At 38.1% G+C, this 24,117-nt stretch overlaps 1 protein-coding gene across 1 annotated transcript in view; it reads right to left on the bottom strand.

Moving 5' to 3' along the window:
- The window catches only part of CPQ (carboxypeptidase Q), a 448,482-nt gene that overhangs the window by 54,652 nt on the left and 369,713 nt on the right, over window positions 1-24,117 (bottom strand). Inside the window, exon 7 of the mRNA XM_069466192.1 lies at window positions 12,881-13,082. Coding sequence (XP_069322293.1) covers window positions 12,881-13,082 — 202 coding nt within the window. The remainder of the gene's footprint in view (window positions 1-12,880; window positions 13,083-24,117) is intronic.

The following is a 24,117-nucleotide window of genomic DNA, read 5'->3' on the forward strand; positions in this document are numbered from 1 at the left end:
CATGTTGTTGTTTTTGATACATACTACCTTGACATCACTGCTTGGGATGAGGCTCCTTGACAGTGGAGAAGACCCAGTCAGTCTATCACGCATAATCTAGGACTCGATGTTGCCTGTGAGAGCCAGTCAGAGTGCCATTCATTCCGTGTCCTACTCACATAATCCCCCCACCCACTCTTCACAACCCCAAATCAATATACTTTGGCCAAATAGGAACTATAAAGGGACCTCAAAGTCCCTGGAGGCATTCTTTGAAATGAGGACCTTGTAATGTTACCAATATTTGACTTTTTTCTTCTTTGCTTTATTTCTGAAGTGTTACACCATGTTATGGTCAAGTGAGTCAGGTTGCTTTCCTAACAAAGGCCACTGAACCAGTATGTAGCAGGGTGGTTTAGAGTGAATGCCAGTAGCTCCATCATTCTTTTTTGTAACCACAAAGTGTGCTAAAGACCCAACAGTAGGTGAATGCTAATAATACTTGTGCATCTTTTACGATGTTTCTTAGGATAGTCAAGTATATGCCCAATCATCCTCTCTATTGGGTCTAAATATAGAAGAGCATGCTTATAGCAAAAACTCTTGAATAATTTTTTAAATATAAGACTATACAAACCTCCAACCCCCTGAAAAACCATTTATTGAATATTAACTGTATAGAATGTAATTGACTTTCAAATACATTATCACTTATCAAATACATTCAATTCTCACAATAGTCCTGTGAAATATCATTGCCCTCATTTTACAGATCAGGAAACTGAAGCTCTTAGAAGTTAAATAACTTGTGAAAAGCACACTGCTATAAAGCAATGAATCTTATTCCTCTTTCCTGACATTTGCTGCCTCTCTACCACAAGTGTTAGGTAAGTGGCTAGAACAATTCAAATGTTAAAGGGCGGCTCTGGGCCTTTTATGATTGTTCTTCCTCACTGCCTTATTCTTGGATAACATACACAGCAGAGTAGCTGTAGAGAGTGTTCTGTACATAACAAATAAATAACTCTGCTTAGTTTTCCTACTTGTATGGGTTAAGGAGAGACTGTGGGGGGAGTAGGAGGAGAGAACACTTCAGGTATTAAATTTCTGTAACTCAGTACTGAAGGAGTCTAGACTCCTGGCATGAATAGCTAAAATAATAATAGTGGCTCATTGAGTGTTAATTTTGTGTCAAGCATTTCACTTTGACCATCTTATTAATATTTTTTGTTATATATAACCTCCTAAGGTATTATATTGTTATTGCTATTTTATTTAGAAAGAAATTGAGGTTCCAAGAGGTTAAGTGACTTTTCTAGGGTCACACAGCTAGAAAGCAGTAGAGCTAGATTTTGAATCCATTTCTACGTGGCTCCTAAATCTGTGCTCTTAATGTCTAGGATATATCATAGTCCAGTGGTTCTCAATTCTGCTGTATATTATAACACCTGGGGAGTTTCTGAAACCAGGTGTGCTCAGGCCCTATATCTAGGGCCTCCAAGTTCCCACAAGTACAGTGTGTACCATTCACATGGAATACAGTGGAGTTGTGCTCCAGGAGGTTGGAGAGCCAGGGGGATGAATAGATTCTCAGTAAATTGTGCTCCCTGGATTTGTGCAACTGTTGTGGCCTTGCAGCCAGACCAATTCAATCTGAATCTTTTGGCTTGGGGCCTGAGCATTGATATATTTTTCAAAGCTCCCCAGGTAATTTTAAAGTACAGTCAAGGGTATGAAGCACAACTAGAACCTAAACATATCTTGGACTTATATGGGCTTTGACTGGGTCTATGCTAGCACAAAATAGAACATTTAAGCCTATGGGGGGCAATAGAAGCTAAGATGCTAAGTAACTATAATTATTAGGTTATCTCAGATAAAATCTTCTGTGAGGAACAGTGAGTCTAGAATCACTGACCCACTTAATGGCTTTATTCTGTACTGCACTTTGTAGTATAGTGCTAAAGGTATTACAATAGTATCTGTGCATAACTTCATTCTGTAAATATAACATCAATAATGGTAAACTATTTCTGCAAAAATATGTGGATTTTGTAAAGATGTGCTCAGCAAACATTTTTCACTTAGGTTTAAACCTCCAAAAACTGGATAGTTTTGAGTATTGATGAAGTTCACGCCCTATTTCTATTTAAGATTCTGTTCTCCCACCTGCCAGGAGACTATTCAAGTTATTACAATAAAGAAAGAAAAAGAAATAAAGACACACAAAGAGAGAGAGAGAGAGAGAGCGATTGAGAACACTAAGAATACTGAGGACACACCTCATAACTTGTCCTGTCACAGGCAACAGATCACTGAGGCTGCAAAGATCCGTAACTAATAGATTTTGCAGAGCTCAGCCCTGTTTGCTTTATACATTATGGACTAGAAAGACAATTAAGATAGCAAATGTCATATTTTAAAACAAAATTTAGTTATCATGAATTATGCAATCTTACACTTTTTTATAAAAATGGGATAATAAAGAGACTTAATTCACTGTGTTAAAAATTCCTGTGAGAGGGATATATAAGAATATCAGGTGAAATGGTCATTTTTGAACTTTAATACTGAGCAAACAGGAGATTTTAGGCCAATTAAATTATCCAAACTAGGGAGTCTATTGTATACATTCAGATGTTACCCATTTCTATAGTAAAAAACTCTTCCCTAATATGAACTCAATTTTACAAAAATCTCTTTGTGATATTTTTCCTATTATTTCTAATCCTATAATTATTAGAGTAATTAAATTGATAAGCATATGTTTTAGCAGAGCTCTTATAAGAAATCAATGAAATGTCACACTAAGACTTATTTGACTCAAAGGTTCAACAAGCAGATTATGTTCAATTAGAGTCAGACTTCATTTGTTCATATCTGAGAATTCTAGTACAACCATTGCCAATACAGTGCAATGATTTGTGGGGCTACTCGGTATCTCTCCAGCTGGAAGGTTTAATTTGGCAAAACTTCAAGTAGCAAAACATCAATGAAAATGCATCTTTACTGAGAAATTGCTACAAGACTTAGAGTCAATCAGTGAGATCTGTGGATCTGTGAAGATGGGTCTTGTCTTGAGTATGGACACTGCCCAGTGCCCATCATATTTCACTTCTGCTCAAAACCTTCAAAGTGTCTGGCTGTCCTAAATCCTCAGAATGGCATTCAGATCCCAAATGGTGTTCCAGGCAAGCTTTTCAGTTTTACTCTATTCCCCTGTATTAATCTAAACTTTGCCCCAATCCGACTACTTATCATTTTAAGAATCTATTACCTACAGGATTTTGCTCATCTCCAACATTTGACATGGAACGCACTCCCTCTCCATCTAAAAAAATTCTATTATTTCCTGAAAATCAGGTAAAGTGCCTCCTCTTTTGTGATACCCTGATAATTTAATGCATCTTTTGTCTGAACTCCTGTTGCACTTTGTTCTTCCTTCTTGTGTCTCAAGTCTCCATTAACTCCTTAAGAACAGGGACTGCACCTTATAGATGACATTGAAGTAAAATAGACCTTATATGTTAATTCTGGCTTCTCCACTTAATATCTTTGTGACTTTGGATGAAGAAAATCCCCTCAGCTCCATTTGCCTCCTCTGAAAATTGGTTACAGAATAATAATGTATACTTCAAAATGTTCTTAGATGATGGAATTATATGACATAATGTATGTAAAGCACCTATTATCATATTTGACACATAGTAGACATTCAATATTTGTTAAATTCCTTCCTTATACTGCTTGTCTAAATTGCTGTATAGCATTTACTAGGTATTTATTGAATGATTGAATGAAATTGTGAAATTGTCTGAGTCAAGTCTAAGAAGAAAGAATAGTATCTCGAGGATCTAATTATGGTACTCCAAGGTAATTAGTTCAATAAGTCCTATAATGATTCATATTTGTAATCTCTTTCTCACTTCATAAAGAAAAACTAGAGATAAGTATTTAAATATTTTAGAAATCAGTAGTTTCAGATTTTAAAACAAAAATAAGAAATATGGAAATAATATACTGAGAGTAATATGCATCATAGGTTAACAGAAATTTGTACATCTTTAGTAGAATGTATATATTAAAGACAAAAAGAACTAAAAAATCTTTTCAATAATCATACTATTGATGATTGTGTTGGTACTGTTTTTCTTAGACTACTGTGTGCGTATTACGTGATAAAGTAAATGAGTGATTATTTTGTTCCACTGAGAACCAGGATTTTTGGCAAGGGAAAAGGTAGATACAGATATAACATCAGTGAGGTTAAGTGCAACCTCGCAGTCCTGAACTTGAATTGGAAATGTTATATAATTAATAATATTATTTCTCTTTAGAGAAAAAAATACATTTTTTTTTAGTTCCGTCTGCTGAAAATACCTAAAAGCAGTGACCAATCTAGTAGCAATAAGCACACTAACTGCTCAGATTGTGGCTTCTAAATACTATGATTTAATAAAAGAAATTAGGCTCTTTGAAGAAATAGTTGATTTCAGATCTAGGGCAGGAAATGTACAAGATAGCCTGGAACAATCTGTCACATTAGAAAGCTAGAACACTACGGTTTTTTTTCTTAGAAATTTCAGCGTAGCTTTGTTCATTAATAGTTTTCCATGATGAAGTCTTTCATCTTATTTTCATCACTATTAAGTCAACCAAATAGCAGTCAGTTTTCAATTGTGAGTTCTGGGAGAGAAGGGACCATGTATAATTTTTCTGTCCTCCATAATTTACATGTAATATAGCTACCCATTGATTCACGTGTTACATAAGGAGTCAATTAGAGTATTTACAAAGCATTCATTGAAACTGATGGAAAGTCAAATGCATAGGAAGGGGAACCCAGAAGAGCTAACCTGGAGACCTTGAAAGGACAGATAGAGAAGGAAAATTTTTCTAGGCTATGTTATTAGAAGTCACAGGAAATAGTAGATAGTGAAACTTAAGTGTGTTTTATGGGTCATTATAGTGCAGAAAATGGAGCGATGCTATAATGCCATCCTCTGATTTTCTAAAGTAATTGCTTCTCACCCTTCACTACTCCCTCAAGCTCCCGTTTCCCTCTAGGTGCTCTTTGCTCTGAGCCTCCTATGTGAGCGTGATCTGGATACCTCCTGGCATGAGCTTTAGGGATTCCCATCCTAAAACACTGCTTTCATCAGGTCTCTCCTGACAAAGACTTCTGATGACTTTGTATCAGCTGCAGAAGTTTTCAAGCTGAAATTTATGGACCTTCTTCGCCTGACCCAGAGATACTGAACTATTCTCACCACCCACTGCTCTCCAAGATTAATTGCTCAGGGAAGTCACTTTCTTAACTGTTCCCCACAGGGACACCTGCCATGTTTATATTATTTCTCTTGCCAGGAATGTCCTTCTCTACCCCTTCTGTCCACTCTCATACTGCATATCCCTCAGTATCCACCTCAAGCTCCCTCTTCCAGGTTTCTCCTGTCTTCTGTCCTATGAATGCCTGTGGTTATTCCGCGAGTGTTATTTATTTTGGTACCGTACCAAAAACTTTCTTTTACTGTTACTTGTGTTCATCTTTAAATCAATACACCTAATCAGTAAACATTTATGGGATAACTTTTATGTGCCAGGTAATAATGGGTGCTATGGGTATGTAAACAAGAATAAAATACTCTATTGGTCTTCAATCCAGTTAAAGAGATAAAATACAAAGTATATTAACTTTCAAGTAAAAGTTTGTGTTTTAAATAATAGTTCAAGGCAGCAATAGAAGAGACTTCATAAGGAAGTGCATGACTAACTGCCCTGTGACAGTTCTCTTCTCCTCATCTGTATTCATCCTAGAAGGCATGAGCTAGGTCTGCTTTGGGCAAGATACTCAATGGCTCATGTTGCAGCTGAAGCAGGTCTACTGCAAGGGGGAAGAGCAGAAGAAGCTGTTCTGATGCACAATTTCTAGGAATGCAGTACTGATGAGGATGTTATACACACCAACCTAGCATATAGCAGTCAAGGAATATTAAAGCAAGAGCTCTAACTCATGTGAGTTAAAGAGGTAAGAGGAAACCACCCCCTATAATTCTCTGTATAGCTCTTATGCCTCTCTAATATTTTTCTCCATTCTTGATTTATTTATTTGTTTTTTTGTTTGTTTGTTTTGTTTTAGTCTGTCTCCTCCCACTGTCTCAGCAGAGACCTGTAAGTCTTTTTCATGCTCTATCTTCAGTGTCTAAACAGTGCCTGGTTTGTGGTAGGCACTTAAGACATGTTGATTGAATGAAACTGCTTCAAATATTTAAATGAGGGTCCCAGGGCTATTGTTACAAACCAGAGAGTGCCCTTTTCATGTTCCCAGTGGGCTGAGGTCTGCTCACCATGGAGCATCGATCTCTTCAAACATCACTGCACAGAGTATTTTCAACATAAGGGAGGCATCTTTTAATTAGGGACAGCAGGGGACATGGAACTGCTGGGTTGCACTATTCCATCTGGTGATTGAATAACACACGAGTCCCTGGGTCCAGAAGCCGAGCCTTCAGTTTAGTTTACACTACCATTCCTACTAGTGTCCTGATTGTCTCCTTTCTTGGAATGTCTTAGAAAAAAGGCCTTCCAAAATGCAGAAATGGAAAGTTTTAATTTAGTTCTGCTTAATAAGAAGGTGGAAAATATGTGAAATTCTCAGTAGTCTGCATATTTGGTACTTTAACACGGAGTCTGAACGACTATAGAAAAGATGAAAGAAATTAAAATATGATTTTTAAAACAATTCAATATGTAAAGAAAGAGGACAACTCAATGAAGCACTGTCATTATTAATTATAATTTACAGTTGCATAGTGCATTACAGTTAATAAGCCTCTCTCATATTATCTTACTCTTCCTACAAACCTAGACCCTATTTATTCAGCATTTGACTCATAGTCATTTTGTAGAAGTCCAGGCACTTCTTCTAGGCACTTGGAATTCTGAGGAATTCACAATTGATCACAATTATAAGAGCAGGAGAAGTGCTAAGAGGAGAGGTGAACACAGTGCATTACAGGAGCAAACCTAAAAGACACTTACTCGGACAGTAGGACATTAGGGAACAAGGAGCTGAATCATGGGTGAGTAGGAATCAGCTGGTGAAAAAGACAGATTAGGGCAGGTCCAGTGGCAAGAAGTATGAAAGCACAAGGGTGTGCCAGGAACTTCAATTAGACCTGCATGACTGACAGATGGATAGAAAGGAGCGGAGGAGCCATGGAACAGGGGGCTGCACACAAGCCAGGCGGTGGAACAAGAAGGGCCTTGAATCCCATGCTAAGTAAACACTTTAGTAATAAATACATAACATTCCAGAGACAGTGGGGAGACACTGAAGGATTCTAAGAGAGGAGCAGAGATAATGAGATATTGCAGCTACTCTTAATTACTTACCCCATGGACACCCTCATATTCTTTCTAAAGAATCCCAGTTTTTCTCACACATCAGGAAGCTATGTTTTTCAGTGGAGACCCCCACCCCATGCCCAGGAGGTAAAATTAGATCAATATAAGCCAATCTTAGTAATTCTACTCCATTGACGCTGCATGAATTAGCCACTGACATCTGTCACAATTGTACTCAAAAAGATTAAGGAGAAACCTTTTTTAGAGGTTCTGAAAAATATTTCCTCACTCTTAAAAAGGGATATCAGCCAGGCATAGTGGCACATGCCTGTAGTCCTAGGTACTCAGGAGGCTGAGGTGGGAGGATCGCTTGAGCCCAGGAGCTCTGGGCTGTGGGGTGCTTTGCTGATTGGATGTTTGGCATCAATACAGTGACCTCTGGGGAGCAGGGGACCACCAGGTTGCCTAAGGATGGATGAACTGGTCCAGGTTGCAAATAAAGCAAGTCAAAACTCCCATGCTGATCAGTAGTGGGATCATGCCTGTGAATAGTCACTGCACTTCAGTCTGGGCAACATAGTGAGACCCTGTCTCTTAGAAAAAGCGGGGGGATATCCATTATGGACCTTTTTTCTTCCACTATTGCACAATGTATGAAAACGTGTTGTTTGGAGCAACTGCAGTCATCTTGGGATCATGAAAGGACAAGCCTGAAGACAAAAGTCAATATGCTGGGATGGGGACATGGAAAGACATAAAGAACCAAGGTCCTGATGTGGTTGAATGAATTATGGACTCTGTAACCACCCACTCCAGAGTTCTTTTTAAGTGAATTTTAAAAATCCCCTTACTGCCATTCTGAGTTGCTTCTTCTGTTTTATTTTTCAAGCAAAAGCATCCCAATTGATATATTGATTTTCAATTTAGGAAGTTCAGTCTGGAAGCTGTGAGCCAATTAGGTGGAAGGGGATTAAGAATGCAGGTCAGGACATTAGTAGGAGGCTGCTGTAGGAGTCAGTGAGTTCTGATGAGACAAGATCTGTAGAGTGGAGAGGAGAAAATGGGTTTAAGAAATATGAGGGATTTGAAGTAAGCAGGACTTGGCAACGATTTGGTTATATGTCCTGGACGATTTTGAAGGTTCTGGATCATGGTGCCTGTCAATGAGATAGGGGACAGAGAAGGAAGAGGAACACATGTGGAGATTTGGTAGAAATGATGACAAATAGGCTACCATATCCATTTTGTAGATGAAATAAGCAAGACTCACTCACTAATCTGTATAATCTGTGAAGGTATATGCATCTTGTCTGTCTTTTTTTTTACCACCAGTTCCCCAGGGCCATATAATAGTTGATTAATAAGGATGCTTAAAAGCAAATGAGTGAGGCTTAGAAAAATTACATTATTTGCCTATGTAGTTAGAAGTTCTGAAGCCAGAGCACACACTCAAGGCCTCTAAGTGTTTCTAACACACCGTCTACCACAAGCCAACAACATCAAAAAAGAATTTGAATCTCAGATTCTGAAGCAGAGGAGACTCTTACTGGCAGGTACAGAGTAAGAGTGGGCTCCCTCCCTCACATCACAGTAAGAGGGTATCTAATCTTTTTTCATTAATGTGTATTTTATGGAAGAGTTTCTAAAGAGAGAAGATGTTTAGGAAGGATGCATTTAGGGACATCCAAGAACCACAGATTATACCTCACTGATGACATATTCTACAGAATGAAACAGACTACTGTTATTCTAACCTAGAGCTCATAGTTGGAGAATCAGACAAAAACTTAAGATTTAAAGCCTCTTCACTATCTGGAGTGAATAGGGACTAATCTAAATCCCTCTTAGATAACTTTAAGTTATTTCTTATATTGTCTTTGAAATTGTCAGGGAATCACTGTTAACCATTTTATGTGTGAGAATCATTAAAGTTCTAGAAGATATTGTCCAAAATCTTAGTCTTTGTTCCTTTAAGAGAAGTAATCCGTATTGCTCTAGCCGTCTTATTTTATATCATTCTTCCAATATTTTTTACATTTTTTGACTCTTTTTTTTTTTTTTAGCATCCTTTATTTTTTCCACACTCTTAAGTTGAGGGATCCAAAGCTTGTTGAGAAAATAATCATTTCAATGTTTTTGTTTCTTCTCTCAAGTCAGATTTATGAGAATTTAAATGTTTTCCCAAATTAAAGTAAGAACTATGGAAGAGGCAAAGAAGTAGAAAGTACTGACTTTAACCTCAAAGAACTGATCACTAGTATAGGAGGCAGGCTGCACATAAACTAATAATCCAAGAACAATATCATAGGGTGTAAATCAAGTGCCTGATTGTGGGATAAAGACTAGAAATGCTTTGGAAATTTAGAAACGCATTAAAGCACCATGGACTAAGGAAGGATTTATGAATATCAGTGAAGACAGTATGCCTTTAAGGCATCTAGGATTTGGAGGGGAAGAATAGGAGTATGGAAGGAGGTGGAAATGGGAGGAGGCTGGAGTATAAAGATCTAGAACAGAGAGTTTATGTGGAAAGGACATCCAAGATACTTATTTCACCCCCAAAGCCTTATATTTGTGTGGATAGTTATCTTGTCCATTATGGATATCATATAGATGGGTGAAGGACATCACCTCTCTTATCCCAAACATGGTCCTTTCAGAAATTATCTGTCTTCTATAATTAATGAAAATGATGTTGAAATTTAATTCTATCTGTGCTCTTAATTAATATTTTGGTATTCAGTATTCATGGAATATTAAAAAATTGGGGCTTGGTGATCAGATAGTCACCTCAGATTATAGAAATTTAATAGGCCTAGAACATGGTAGGGACTCCATAAATATTCATTGAATCAATGGAAGAAAGGAAAGAAAAAGGGAAAAAAAAGAATGGATGGAGTTTGGAAATGTTATTTCTCATTAATTTTTCAAAAGTTAGGGGAGTGGTTATTTACATAATAACTTAATGAGTATTTGGAATCCTATTCTTAGCTTTAAGTTATTATGATTTGCCAGATCTTCAAGAATATAGGGTATACAACTGGTGTATTTTTATTTTCTTTTTTAGATCAATTATGGTTATTCATCTTTTTCTAAAGTTCTTAAAAATTTCAATAGGTGACCATAGTTGTAACATAAGCAGTTCCACTGTTTCTTCCAGGAGTAGTGCAAGTTTCAAATATCAAAAGCTAGTTCAAAAGTAATAAGGTGAAGACAGCAATAATTTGGTTCTATCTTACAGTACTCTAAATGAAATAATTCCAGGAACATTCATAGTAGTCTAAATGATCTACTGACTTTATATAAACTTTTCTGATCTAAAGAGGTAAAGAGGGGAGTGGAACAAAGAATGTGAGAAGAAATGAGTAGTTATATACAATAACAAACTCCTTTCTCCCAGGGGGAAATTATTCTGGAGCAGGAATGAACTGAAATCCTTTGCATAAGCAAGAGCTGAGTAAGATAAACATTTTAGACACTGCCAGAGATTTGGAAGACCATCTCAGCATTCCAGACTCCCCTGTGTTGTTGCATATTGTGGGAAAAGGGCCACCAGCCTTGAAGCCAAAATGGCCTGTTCTCAGGGTGACTTCTGCCCTTAGAGCAGTATAGTCCTAGGCAAGTCATTTAACCCTTCTGAGTCTGTTTCTTCATCTGCAAAATAGGGATACTCATACCTACTTCATAGGATGGTTGTATGGATAAAACAAAATAGTGTCTGCAAAAAGTCCAACTGATTACTTTACAAATAGGACTTCAATAAGTTGTAACTCTTATTAATTCTTAGGCAACCATAATGGGCTAATTTCCCCACTCCAGTCTACTAGGTAGAAATCAAATCTGACTTCACCTTACTGTGGAAATGAGGGAAAAGGCCCCCTTACCTCAGGTGAAAAGAATCAGATCAACTTGCTCATTCCAAACAGAATCATTTTTATGGGACATGTATGTGTGAAGGGATACAGCTAGCGCCAAACCTTGATGATCAAACACAATAAAGCAAGAAATACCGGAGGGAGGGAGGTACAAGTTTTTTGTCCTAAATTTGTCTTAGGTTTCAGCTCCTTCTTACCTCCCCTTTGAGCAACCCCAGGCTCCACTCTAATTCACCCCCAATTCACCAGTCTTTTCCTCACAGCTACTACCGAGAAGCTTACTTAGGGTTTCTCAGATTTTAAGAAGTTCCTGTTGAAAAATTTAAGGCTCAGGAAAAATCTAGAATTTCAAACAAATGATTTTGTGCTTAAAGGGCAAACTCTCTCCCCTGTACTTAGATCATGCTTATTAATGACATATACAGAGAGAGTCTTGGGTCTATCCAGGAGATGTACAGCATTGTAAATGGAAATGTTGCTTTAAGAGAATTTTAAAATATGGTTAAAATATACACAGAACAAATGGAGAGAATTTGGGTCTTTGTATTAGAATAAAGGAAAGCTCCTATTTTTAGTTATGAAAGATTATAATAAACTTCAAAACCTAAAATATGCCTTAAAATCTGCAATAGCTCAATAATAAGCTTTTTAAAAATCTTAAATCCATGTAATATGCCATTGGAAATATCTACTTTGAAGTCTAGGCAAAAAAAAGCTGGAGTGGAGTGGGTCTAGAGACACTGTTTTTGTACCTATGACATGTTTTGTCGTGCAGAAATAGTTGTAGAAACAGTAATGTTAAAACTTTTCAAAATCTGGCCTTTTTATTTGTATAAAGAACAATTTGCAGATGGATCCTTTAACATTTTTTATTTTGATTATGTGTTGTGTTGAGGGAACTACTGTGGGTTACAAACTCATAATATCAATAGCCCTTTCCATGGCCAGTCTCAGGCAACTTTGTGAAGTATTAATAGTATAAGTTTGTCTTTCTTAAGACTGGTCCAGCTGCTACTCCTATAAGCTCCCAAGGTGTTCTCCCATTTCATGATTTCATTCCTGCCCCCAGGGGCTTAGGACTTCTCCTCAGGATATTCACATGGTAAGTCACTGATCAGGATAAATTAGTTTGTGTCCAACCTCTTAACAGGAGTCTTTGCATTAAGGAAAAACATGATTAACAGGAAGTATTATACTCTCAAAGAATGAATCTCTAATGGTATAATTTCAGATACCACAGTATTTGAATAGGGAATTATTTGGATCAGTGAAGATTTCCCACCACAGGACTAGAACTAGAAGAATATTAATAACAATATTGCCTTCTACTCTATTTCACAAATTTTGGTTGTGAGATCACTTGTGCTACAATCACCAGAGATACCACTTTGAAAAACAAAACAACAGATTTCTAGGCCCAATTCCAGAATCACTAAATCAGAATCTCTGGGAGTGAGGAGCTTATAATTTAGAAACAGAAGATAGATGGGTGAGCAAATATAAGGTGAGTACTAGTATTCTAATTTTGAAAATCATCAGATTATGCCTTATAGAGAAAAGCTTAAGGTTTCTATGCACTAACTGGCCTACCAGTATCCATGGTGCCATATTAAAACAGAAATGTTATTTTAAATCGGTAGCAGTATATAAGGAACACCAATTTCATCTTTCGGTCTTACCAGGCACTCCGGCTTGGATCCATAAGCTAATGTCTTCCCCTTCTCCGTGGTTCAAGACCTGAGTGATATTGAGAGGCTGCAATAGGTTCATGATCTCTTTCATGATGGCCCTGGCCTTGTCACTGCCAGTGAACTGCAGCCCAGTAGGTAAGAAGGTTCCTGCATCAGACTCCATCACCAGACTGTAGTTGGAAATATTTACCTAAACAAAAAAGAAAAAATGTTTGGTTCATATCTGTTGCTTCTGTGTTTTCTGTCTGGGAACTATCAAACAAAAATAATCAAATACTTTACCTTCTCACAAGCTGCTGCCAAAACACATGTTGCCTTGCCTGACTTAGGGTCTGGTATGCATATTACCTAACCATTCTGAGATGTGCAATTACTCATCCTGGGATTTGCCAAACTCAGGAGCTGACTTGGAAGGATTCAAGAAATATAGTGAAGGGAAATATAAAGCCCTATATTAAAGTTGTTCAATTATTTCTACTAGCAATATTCTTTAAACCGATTTTCTTATGTGTCTACTGTGTACCAATATACAATTCCTCCTATATGGCAGGGATCTCCAGACAGTGTTAGCCATGCCCAGACAAAAGAAAGTAAACTCTATGAACTCATTTCTTTGCACCTCTTCCCTCTAAATAGATATTCTATCTTATTTGAATTGTGAGTTCTGCCAAAGCTTAAAGGCATCAAACTGACAGGTTTGTCTTGGGTTTCTGATTTTGTTGTTGCTCCATCTGTTGAATCCCCAGGGAGGGGGGTGATAGAAGAAGACATGAAACACTGCTCTCCCTGGTGTAACACCACAGCACTCTAATCTCAAGCAACTCTGCCAGGCTACTAGTTTGTAAACTCTTTCCAAATAAAGTCTGGTAAGAATGCACACAGTGATTTCACATAGCCAATATTGTCACTGCAAGAGCTTAGAATATAACAGGCTCCCGACAGGTTGCACAGTTAAATTGCTACCCAGCACCAAGACTTGCAAGTTTAAGGCCCTCAACCTGGCCAGGCCAGCTGTTTCCCAGGATCTATCCACTTCTTCAGGACTGAACAACTATCACTTTGGTTGAGTTATTCCCAAGCTATTCTTGGACAGCACTGCTATTCATTCCTCATTATTCACCTCATAAAAATCAATAGTAACATTTGTACAGTGCTTCCAGAGAGCTTTCACATTTGCAATCTTTGGTTTTCTTTGACAACTCATAAAATAGACAAAATGGCTTTATTGTTGATGCTGTTTTATAGGAAAGGATCTGAGGATCAGAGAGGTCAAATGATTTGCTCAAAGCCACACAGGTGGCAAATGGTAGTGCTGGTTCTGAAATTCTGTGCTTTCCAAAACTCCACACTGCCATCACTAACTTGAGACTGGAGTGGTAAGTCATACTTGTTCTGCATTAGAATGATTTTTTTTTCACTTACATAACAATTTTGAGGGTTGCATAAGTATTTTTTTCCAAAACTGGTTCCCTTTTATAATGATTTCCTAACTGTTTTCCATGGAAGTGTACTGTTGTTACAAAGGCAAGAACAGTGGCAGGGTTTAAAGGAAGATGTTGCCAGCTGAATGCAGGGCCCTGGGATACCAACACTTTTTCTTTTGTTGTTATGAATGATGAGAAGGTTAACAAAGCAGAAGCCTGCTCATATTTCTACTCTCACTTCTAAGGAATTTCTGTCTTCATGGTGATTTTCAGTGAAAGACCCAAGGCATTTATAATAAAAAGTGCCACCTCAGCTTTCAGTAGCTGTGGCTACTGCATTATGGTAGCATCATTAGAGTTAATAACATGCAAAATATTTGCATTAATGTCTTACATTCAGGGCTCATTTAACTAGTACATTGGTGCTAGGTCAGCAGGTTGACATATAATTTGGCCTTCCATTGTATGCCCTGCCATACCCCTCACCCCAAACTCCTTCCCTTCCCTGCAAAAAGGAGAAAAGAAAAAAAATCACAATATATTTTGCAAATGAAAACAGAATTGGGAAATCTTATATGTGAAGGTTCCCATATTGCAGGCAGATTTCATTCTTCCAACAAGAAAACCAGGCAAAGTGCTCCTAATTATGTACTATTTAGGTTAAAAGTGGAGCTAGTTAGCACTTCGGCTGTCAGACTCAACACTAATGAGAAGCCTGGTGAGGTGGACATAGCCCTGGACCCATTCTGTTCTATTCCTGACTCAGCAACTGACACCCTGGGCTGCCTGGGGTGGGGGGAGGGGTGACTGGCCTCTCCCTCTGTCCCCAAGTCATGTCACCTTGGCCTCTCCATTTGTAGGTTGGGACAAAAGCTTGAATAATGAACTTGTGCTTGTGGAGTTTCACACACCTTTAAAGAAAAGGCTTTGTAGACCAAAGTGAAAGTGGTTGCATGAATTGAACTTCCCAGGACTTCTTACAACATGTTCATTAAGTGCTTTCTGGCCCTAGGACTGCAAATGATGTCCTAGGGACAGGGGACATCACAGTTTATGAATGCCACTATGCAATGTCACAGGATGTTGACAGGAACATAGAAAATATGTAAATAAAGGAACTTTCAAAGGTGCTATAGGCTATATATGTGTTGACCATTTTAGCAAAGAGATAAAGAGTATAGGCCTTGGAATTATTCAGACTGGGTTTGATCCTCATATTACCCAATCCTTAGCTGTGTGCCTTTGGGCAGCCTATGAAACCTCAGTTTCTTCCTCCATGAAATGGGGATGATAATGGTACCCAGATCATGAGGTTGTAAGAAACAGTGCATTGTAAAGCTAGTGCATAAATAGCACTTGCTAAACAGTAGTATTATTACTGTTACTGTTCTTAGCACCAGGCATCAATACCTCTCAGATTTTCAAGGATGGTTCCCAGATAAACCCTTCTGTTAGCTGATTATGATAATGATAGGTAGCATTTTTGTGATGCTTCCTACAAGCCAGACACTGTGAAACACTTTTATAGCTCATCCCATGTGATGTTCACAATCATTCTATAAGTGTTATTATATTTCTCATTTCACAGATGAAGTAACTGAGGTTTAGTCAGGTTAACTAGCTTTCTCAAGGTTACTAACCTAGTTAAGTGGTGCAGCCAGAATTCAAACCCAGAGGTCTGCCTGTCCAAGCATGCGCTCTCAACCTCTCTACTACCCTGTCTCCTCAAAATCACTTTTGTCAGCCTGCAAGTCCTCACTTTTAATTCAGAAATACAGAGACTTTAGTTAAATGTACAGATTCTTAAACATTTTTTCATGATCAGAAAACAAGGTCTACTTGGACAGAATTTATTGTTCCTGCTAATAAAGTAATTTAATTAAGCAAAAAGAGAAATGAAAAAAACCAAGACCAAAACCAAAAAACTCTTGCTCCACAGTTTCCTTTCAACTAAGAATAAAAAGCCTAAAATCATAAAACATCTTTTCAAGTCAAATAAGTCAGGATGTACAGATATCAGTAAACCAGAATTCTGGCATAGGTAGAGAAATGTTTGATTTCTATTCATGTAGAAAATTATTAGCTGCTGCTAACATGATGGCAGCATTCAATTGTTTTCTATTTATATATAAACATCTCCATATGTTTTCAATAAAGAACTAAGAAAACAAACCACCCACCACCCATGACATGGCTTTTTCTCCACATTTATGGAGTCATTATCTAATTGTTAGCACATGGTGAAGGAGTAGGGAAAACAAAAGGTCTCTGCACAAAGAAACTGGAATGAATAGCTGGGTCACTGGGCTGTTGGGACTGCTGTTTCTCAGGAATGTGTCGTCACAAATATCCCTATTCCTTACTGTGCCACGTGTAGGGACACGCTCAGTGTAGATGTGAAGAGCTGATTATAGCTAGTGACAGGGAGCAGAGCCGTGCTCATTTCACTCAACGCATTTTAGCACATGTAGCAAGATATTCATTTTCTTGTTTACAGGGTGTAGGAAGAAACCTGTTCCTAGAGACTGAATGCTTTATTGCTGAGATAACCAGCACTGACTGAGACAAGCTGAGGCACAGAGATGAGGAGGCCGAGCAGCTCAATGATAAGCTCAGATATTATCTGTAAACCCCCCACTTTGTTCTCCTAATAAAAAGAAACATCTCTTTGTTAGGAGCCATGGAAAGTGTTGTTCATTACCATGTAACGTAGAGCGATGCAAAGGAATGCTCCCAGGTAACCTCCTAGGTTGGGATCTCTGGATTAGTTAATATCTGCTCAGGGTGGAGGATTTGTAACTTTGTCTTGTGCTACAATCATCCTATGCTTTTTTTTTTTTTCTCTTTTTAAGGGTCAGGCTACTCTGCCAAAAAACAATTTGGCAACCATTAGCATTCTTTGGGTGCAACACAAGATTCAAAAGAAGAAAAGTGTTTAAAATACATATTGCATGTTTTAAAATACTTCTTAATATAAACACAAAGATGATGTTTGTGTTCTTTGCTTAAAAATTCCAGGAGATTCTTCTTCAGAAATATTGACCCAAATTCTATAACATCTGCTTTCTCCCAGATTTGGCTTAGTTTTCATTTAAAAGCTTGTTATATTCTCATAACTTACAGAAAATAACCTATGAGAAAACCATGAGAAATTAAACCTGTTTTCTCATGTTTCTCAGTATGTCTTTGGTTTTGACCTAAAGAGAAATCCCAAAATCCAATGAAAAGAAAAAGAGACTCCTATTTGAATTAATCATGTAGCCTCCTCAGTTCATTCTTCAAAGAAGTAAACTCCATGCTGACAAAGGGCAGTCAGCCTCAGTACCACTTTCTTGCCCCAATAAATATTAATATTTTACAGATAATTGTGGTGATGCTGTTTGGTTAGGCAGTAGGCTCAAAACAAGTTCTCAGAAGCAAATCACCTCATGATGTGTGTGCTGACTTGTGCAATCCTCTTTTCCAGCTCTGTCAGTGACCCTGGAGTTCCCAGTTTCTGGGGGTGAAGGTTCTTCAGACAGCTTTAGCTTAAACAACTGACATGACTGAATGATAGGTAAAGAGGTTTCTCGCTGCTGTGCAAAGTCAAAAATAGGCTTTACTTTCTGGTCAGGTCTACCTGAAGTTCAGACTTTTATTTCCGACAGTCTCTAGCATTCAGTTTTGAACAGACTTGGGCACCCAAGGGAAAGCCAGGAAAAGGATAATGACAAGGTGGAGTGCCATTAGTTACTTTTATTTGACAGCTAAACTGGCTGTAGCTTGGGGAAGTGGGCAGTCTTGGGTAAGTTACATTAGTACTAAAATTGCAGACACTTCTTGTGGTTTAGCCACCATCATGCCTGGAGTTGGGAACAGAATGAATAGCTTCTGGAGATTCCTTTCCAGCCCTACCATTCTGTGTGTGTGCACAGAGGTATCCTGTTGGGAGACGACCCTATGTTTTTAGGCAAGCCAGTTTTTACAATGTCATTTGAAGCACTCTAGATCTTATTGAATTTTCCTCTTGTGCTAGAGTTAAGGTCCACGGATAGCCCTTAAACTTACTGAAAACACATGATCCTTCTATAAATGTCACTATGGTAACGACAGTGAGCCAGAAGGCTAAAAATATGGCATAAACATTGGCTAAAAAATTCTTCAGTTATATTATATGGCAAACGTGACTGTATTTAATTTGTTTTTAGAAAAAAAAATGCAATATCCAGGGCATTCAGTAGATAGACTTAAAAAAGACTTACATGGCAAATTAATGTCTATCTCAGTTTCTGATTTTATTCCTTCATGTTGAAGCAATATAATGATATTAATAATAGAAGCAGTGGGACGTAGAATCTCACAATTAAATTTTGATTCCTTTAATACTACACGTTGGTTGAGTGTTTCATATTACTGGTTTCACATTCATTTCAGTATGTAGTTGTAGAAGAGAAATCTCCAACATAGCTGTCTTTGTCAAAGCAGCCTTCTCCGCTTTTTTCATTCTCTCTCTCTCTCAATCCCCTCCTCCCAAGTTCTCTCTCTGTCAGTCTCTCCTCTAATGCCCACCACGCTTGCAGCGTTTCCCAGGTTCAAAAGGCAAAAACTAAATTGCCTAAATGAGGAACCGTTTCTTCAGTTGACTCTCTTCCTTTAATACTGTGACATGCTAAATAAACACAAGATGTGTTTCTTGTTGTGGATGGTGTTGTACCAGCCAAGACAGTGCTTTCTCTGCTTGACCTCTAATGCCCTTCTCTTGGCTGGGAAGACTACAGCAGCTTCTTTAAGTCCCTGTCTAAGGTTACAAATGATGGTTGAGTTCATCTTCTCATGAGTAGACAGGTTATTTCTTTTTAAAATACAGTCTCGTCATTTTCTTATCCTGTAAAAATAGGCTACTTTATATTCTAGAACCCAAATATTTATTCAATCCTAGAGTGTATCATATTGAAACCCAACTCATGAATTTTCCTTTTTCTATAGCCTACAGACAAGCATACCATTTCTAGATTATGACAATATTCCCATATGCTTTATTTGATCAGGTACTCTTTACTAATATTAGTAAAGATGCTAAACATGACTTTAGAAATAATTATATTTTCTTAAGAATGCCTTTCTTTCTTCTTTCTCAAAAGCACACTAGTGAGTTTAAAACCTTATGAAAAATGAAAATACCCAAATATGAGCTTTAGGGCTTTTGGTCTGCTCAAGTGACTTCATGCCCCACTTCTGCCCAAGCCTTCCATGACTAACACACCACACTCCTATCTAATATGCTGGCCTATTGCACTTTATTCAATTTGTTTTTTATACCTTCCTTGATCCTGTAAAAATTCAAGGCTTCCTACTAGAAAAGATCTCAATGCCATATTAAAAGAGTAGGTAAATGCACAAGAACCAAGAAAATGCCACGAAGGCAGGAGTCAAATCTGCAGGGATCTCTGCCATATCTCCAGCTTCAATAACAGAGCTAAGCTCATAGTAGGTGATAAATGAATGTCTGAGGAAAAGGAAAAGCCACAACTGGGAGAATTTTGACATGACCCTAACAGCAACTTGAGGATATAATTTAGTTCTAGCTTGTGGCTGCCAATGTAAGAAGGAAGATTGATGTATTACTAAGCTCTCATTATCTAGGAAAAGAAAGCATACCACCAGCTCCTTGAAAAAAGCAATATTTTTTCTAGCATTCAATTCTAAGAGGAATTATTACGTGACTCTTTATAAGAGGCACATCGAACAAAATAATAGACAGTCTCTAATAACAGTTTTACAAAAGATGCAGAAACACTTTGCCCAACAGTATATCCTACATATTGATCCTCGATTAAAGCAAAGAGCAAAATATTAAGTCCTATTTCAGTAAAGGTGTTTCTTCAGGGAGCAAAATGTATTTATTGAGACAGAACCAAGGAATAGGGTGCCCATACATCTGTTTGCCCTGGGCTGTCCCAATTTACAGCCTTTGTCATGGTCATGGTGTTAATGAATAGAGCCTCCTTTCTTTTGCAAACATTTCCTGGTTTTAATAATGAATCACATTTCTAACCTACCTACGAAGGAATTTATATAAAAGATGACTATGATCAGATTGCTTTCCTATGAAACGTCAGAGTTTACTAGCAGAGGGAATATCTGGCTGTTACATTAAATGTGATGAGTTCTATAAATATGTACAAAGAAGTGAAAGGAACTATCAAAAAGAGTTGCAAAAGCTTGATAGAAGAGGTGATGTTTGGCCTGAGCAAAGCCCCTGGATTGAAAGTTCTCCCGTGAGAAAAGGGATCTTATTAGTTCATCAGTGTATCCCCAGGACCTAGCCAACGGGCATTTGAAAATACTTGTCAAATGAATAAATGAATGTATGACACTATTCTAAACTTCCAAATAACGCTGCCCATATATGTAGCTTTTCAATAGAGGACCAGAGCATGGTCAATCTCTAACAGACAAAAATATAAGCATGTTCTATAGAGTATCCCACTCTGAAATATCAATGGTCCCTCCTAGAATTTTTATAGGAGTTAGCAAAAAATTCAATATTGTCACTAGTGGGCGTTAAATCGCAAATCTTTGATGGTGCTGCACTTGACACTTGTTACTCCTGGAAATGCTTTCTTCCCTTGGCTTCTGGGACCTGAGCTCTTGACTCTCTTCATGCCTCACTGGATGCTCTTTCTCATTTTCCTTGGCTGGTTTTCTCATCTCCCTGACCTCTAGACATTGGGGTAGTCACAAACATTCTAAAGGCCTCTTCTTTTCTCTATCCACAGTCCTCTTATTCTGGCTTATAATTTTATTTTATTTTATTTTTTATTTTTTTTTTATTTTTATTTTTTTTTCCGGCTTATAATTTTAAATAAATGGGTTCCAAATTCATCTTTTCATGCCTCTCTTTTGAATTCCAGACTCATATTCAACAGCTACTCAGCATCTCTACTTAGATATCTAATTGTGTATTAGTTTCCTATTGCTGCTGTAATGAATTACCACAAATTCTTTGACTTACCACAAAAATTTATTCTCTTATAGTTCTGAAGATCATAAGTCTAAATAAGTGTCACAGGGCTAAAGTTGAGACTGGTAGGGCTGGTTCCTCCAGGAGGCTCCAGGGGAAAATCTGTGTCCTTGCCTTTTCCAGCTTCCAGAGGTTTCCCTCATTCCTTGGACTGCGGCTGCCTATCCTATTGCCCTTTCTCCTCCTGCTGCTTTTGTCACATTGCCTTCTTCCTCCTTTGATCTTCTTGTCCCCCTCTTACAAGGTGGATCCAACTCAATAACAGTAAAAACATTCTTCTAGTTGCTGAGTCTAAAAATGTTGACAGCCATTCTTGACTCCTCTCTTGCTTTCACACCCCAAATTCCATATATCAACAAATCCCAGTGGCTCTATTTGCAAAATAGACCTACTCTCCAACAACTTCTCACCAGCTCTACTGTTCTCACCCAGTCCAAGCCACCGTCACCTCTTGCCTGGAGTACTGCAACAGTTTCCCACCTGTCTCCCTGTTTCAACCTTTGCCATCCTTCCACCTATTCTCTATATAGAAGTCAGAACACTCCTGTTAAAAAAACTAAGCCATTCCTCTTCTCAAACCCTCCATATGCCTTCCATCCGAGTTGGGGTAAAAAGCAAAGCTTTAATATTCATCTGTGAGGCCCCAGATGTAGGGCCTGGCCTTCCATAATTTCTCTGACCTCACCTCCTACTAATCTCCACCTCACTTTCACCATTCCAACCACCTTCAGTTGCTCAGTAATGCTTGTGACCTGGTGCTTTTGCACTTGCAACTTCCTCTGGCTTTTTCCACTCGTCCTCTGGACATCTCTTGCTTGCTTCCTTCGGGGATCTGCTGAGATGTCCTCTTCCTAGGGAAGTCTTCCTTACCACCTTATGTAAAATAAGACCCCTCCCCGATGTTCTGGATAGCACTCTCTAACTCCCTTATCCTGGTTATTTTTCTCCTTTGTATCAATAAGTGTTCGTTTTCATTATTTGTCTCCCCTGGAAGAATATACAGTTCCTGATGAAAGGGAATTTTTTGTTATGCTCACTACCTGTGACAGATGATTTATTGGCTATAAATTCCTTCCTTCTCTGTATGTATGCACTCTTGTAATGTGACATTGCCATTTCTTTCACCAAGAGGTGCAGTCTCTTTCTCTACTCCATGAATCTGGGCCAGCCTTCTGACATCCTCTGACCAATAGTCTGGGGCAGAGGTGACCACATGTGACTTCAGAGTATGGGCCAAAAGAAGCCTTGCAGCTTCCACCTTGACCTTTTGCAGCCCTAAGACTGATAGGTAAAGAAACCTCTTCAAGTTGAGGCACCACATGGGGAGAGCAGCCCAGCTGACAGCCAGCTCCAACTGCCATACACAAAGGTGAGGCCATATTTCACCTTCCAGCCCCACCAAGCTACTGGATGAACACAGCCTCAGTGACCAGTGTTGCCCGTTAAAGTGCAGGATACCCAGGTAAGTTTGAATTTTAGCTAAATAATTTTTCATATGTCTTACATAGTATTTGGAAGCATGTGAGTTCCTTAATGACAGGGAGCCTGGTGTCTGGACTAGAACTAAAAATGTGTAAGGGGTGCTTAATATTTGAATGAGTGAACATTCTATATTATTGCTTCAAAGGAGATTCATGTGTTTATATATTAATATAACCTGGATATGTAGGAAAGTTGGAATTTTAAAAATTAATGAGTCTGATTTGTAATCTTTCCCATGTGATAGATCACCTCTCTTTGGCTGAACTTGGCAACATAGAATTTTTAAAATAGTAAATAATTTTTTAAAAAACTTAAAGTATGTTATGCTAAGGTTAGTACAGCATGAGGCTAATAATACATGTGCAATCAGGAAGACTCAATTACAGTAACTAATAAATGCATCCTGGGACTACTTAAGACTTTAACAATCGCTTCACATACTTTGTAAGTTTTAAAGTATTCAGACAAAATGAAGGAAAATAATGAACAGATGAGGCAATTTAGCTTTGAGAAGAGTTAACATAATTTAATAGGTATAGTTTAGATAAAAGGAGGCTAAGGAATTATAGCAATTACAGAAAAAAAATCCAAATAGGTACCTGTATTGAGCTAAGGGAGGTGAAGAAAAACAATTTCCCTCATCTGAGAATAGTAATAAGCAGAAGCGGTAATCACCTAAGGTAAGAGGAAAATAGCTGCGGTAGAAAATAGCATCAGATATGTTGGAAATAATGACCATTCTGGGAAGCCGCCTGAGGACCACTTAGGGGAGGCTGAATGCCAGAAATGCTCAAGGCAAGTTGAATAAAAGCAGTTAATCAGGCACACAGACCTCTCCTCCAGTTTCTCCCTGGATACCTGTGCTCTTCGTCAAGGTGTTGTTGATGTTCAAAGGATGTGCTGGTGATTAGGGTGACAATCCTGAGGAGTCTCAGAGTGGGGTGGATGCTAAAAGTCCCACTTCAATAGTGACTGCCACTGGGGAGCAAAGGGAGATGATGTACAGAGGCTAATGTCATTTTAGTGGCCATTAGGTGGCCATGAGGTGAAAGATATTAGGCAAGTAACATAATTACTCTGGGCCTCAGTTTACTCATTTGTAAAATAGGGATAATAGTTGTTTTGCAGGTTTACTCTAAGGCATAAATTCTTAATCTGGGGTTCCTGGGGAGTTCATAGATTTGGAGGGGGTCGGTGAACTTGAATGGGAAAAATATTACAGCTTTATTTTCATTAAACTGTAACTGAAATTGAGAATTTCATTTAATTATTCAGGTAAGCAACAAACCCCAATAGTATTACCAGAAGCTGTCACT

This window comes from Eulemur rufifrons, chromosome 3 (assembly GCF_041146395.1).
Source record: "Eulemur rufifrons isolate Redbay chromosome 3, OSU_ERuf_1, whole genome shotgun sequence".
Taxonomy (NCBI): Eukaryota; Metazoa; Chordata; class Mammalia; order Primates; family Lemuridae; genus Eulemur; species Eulemur rufifrons.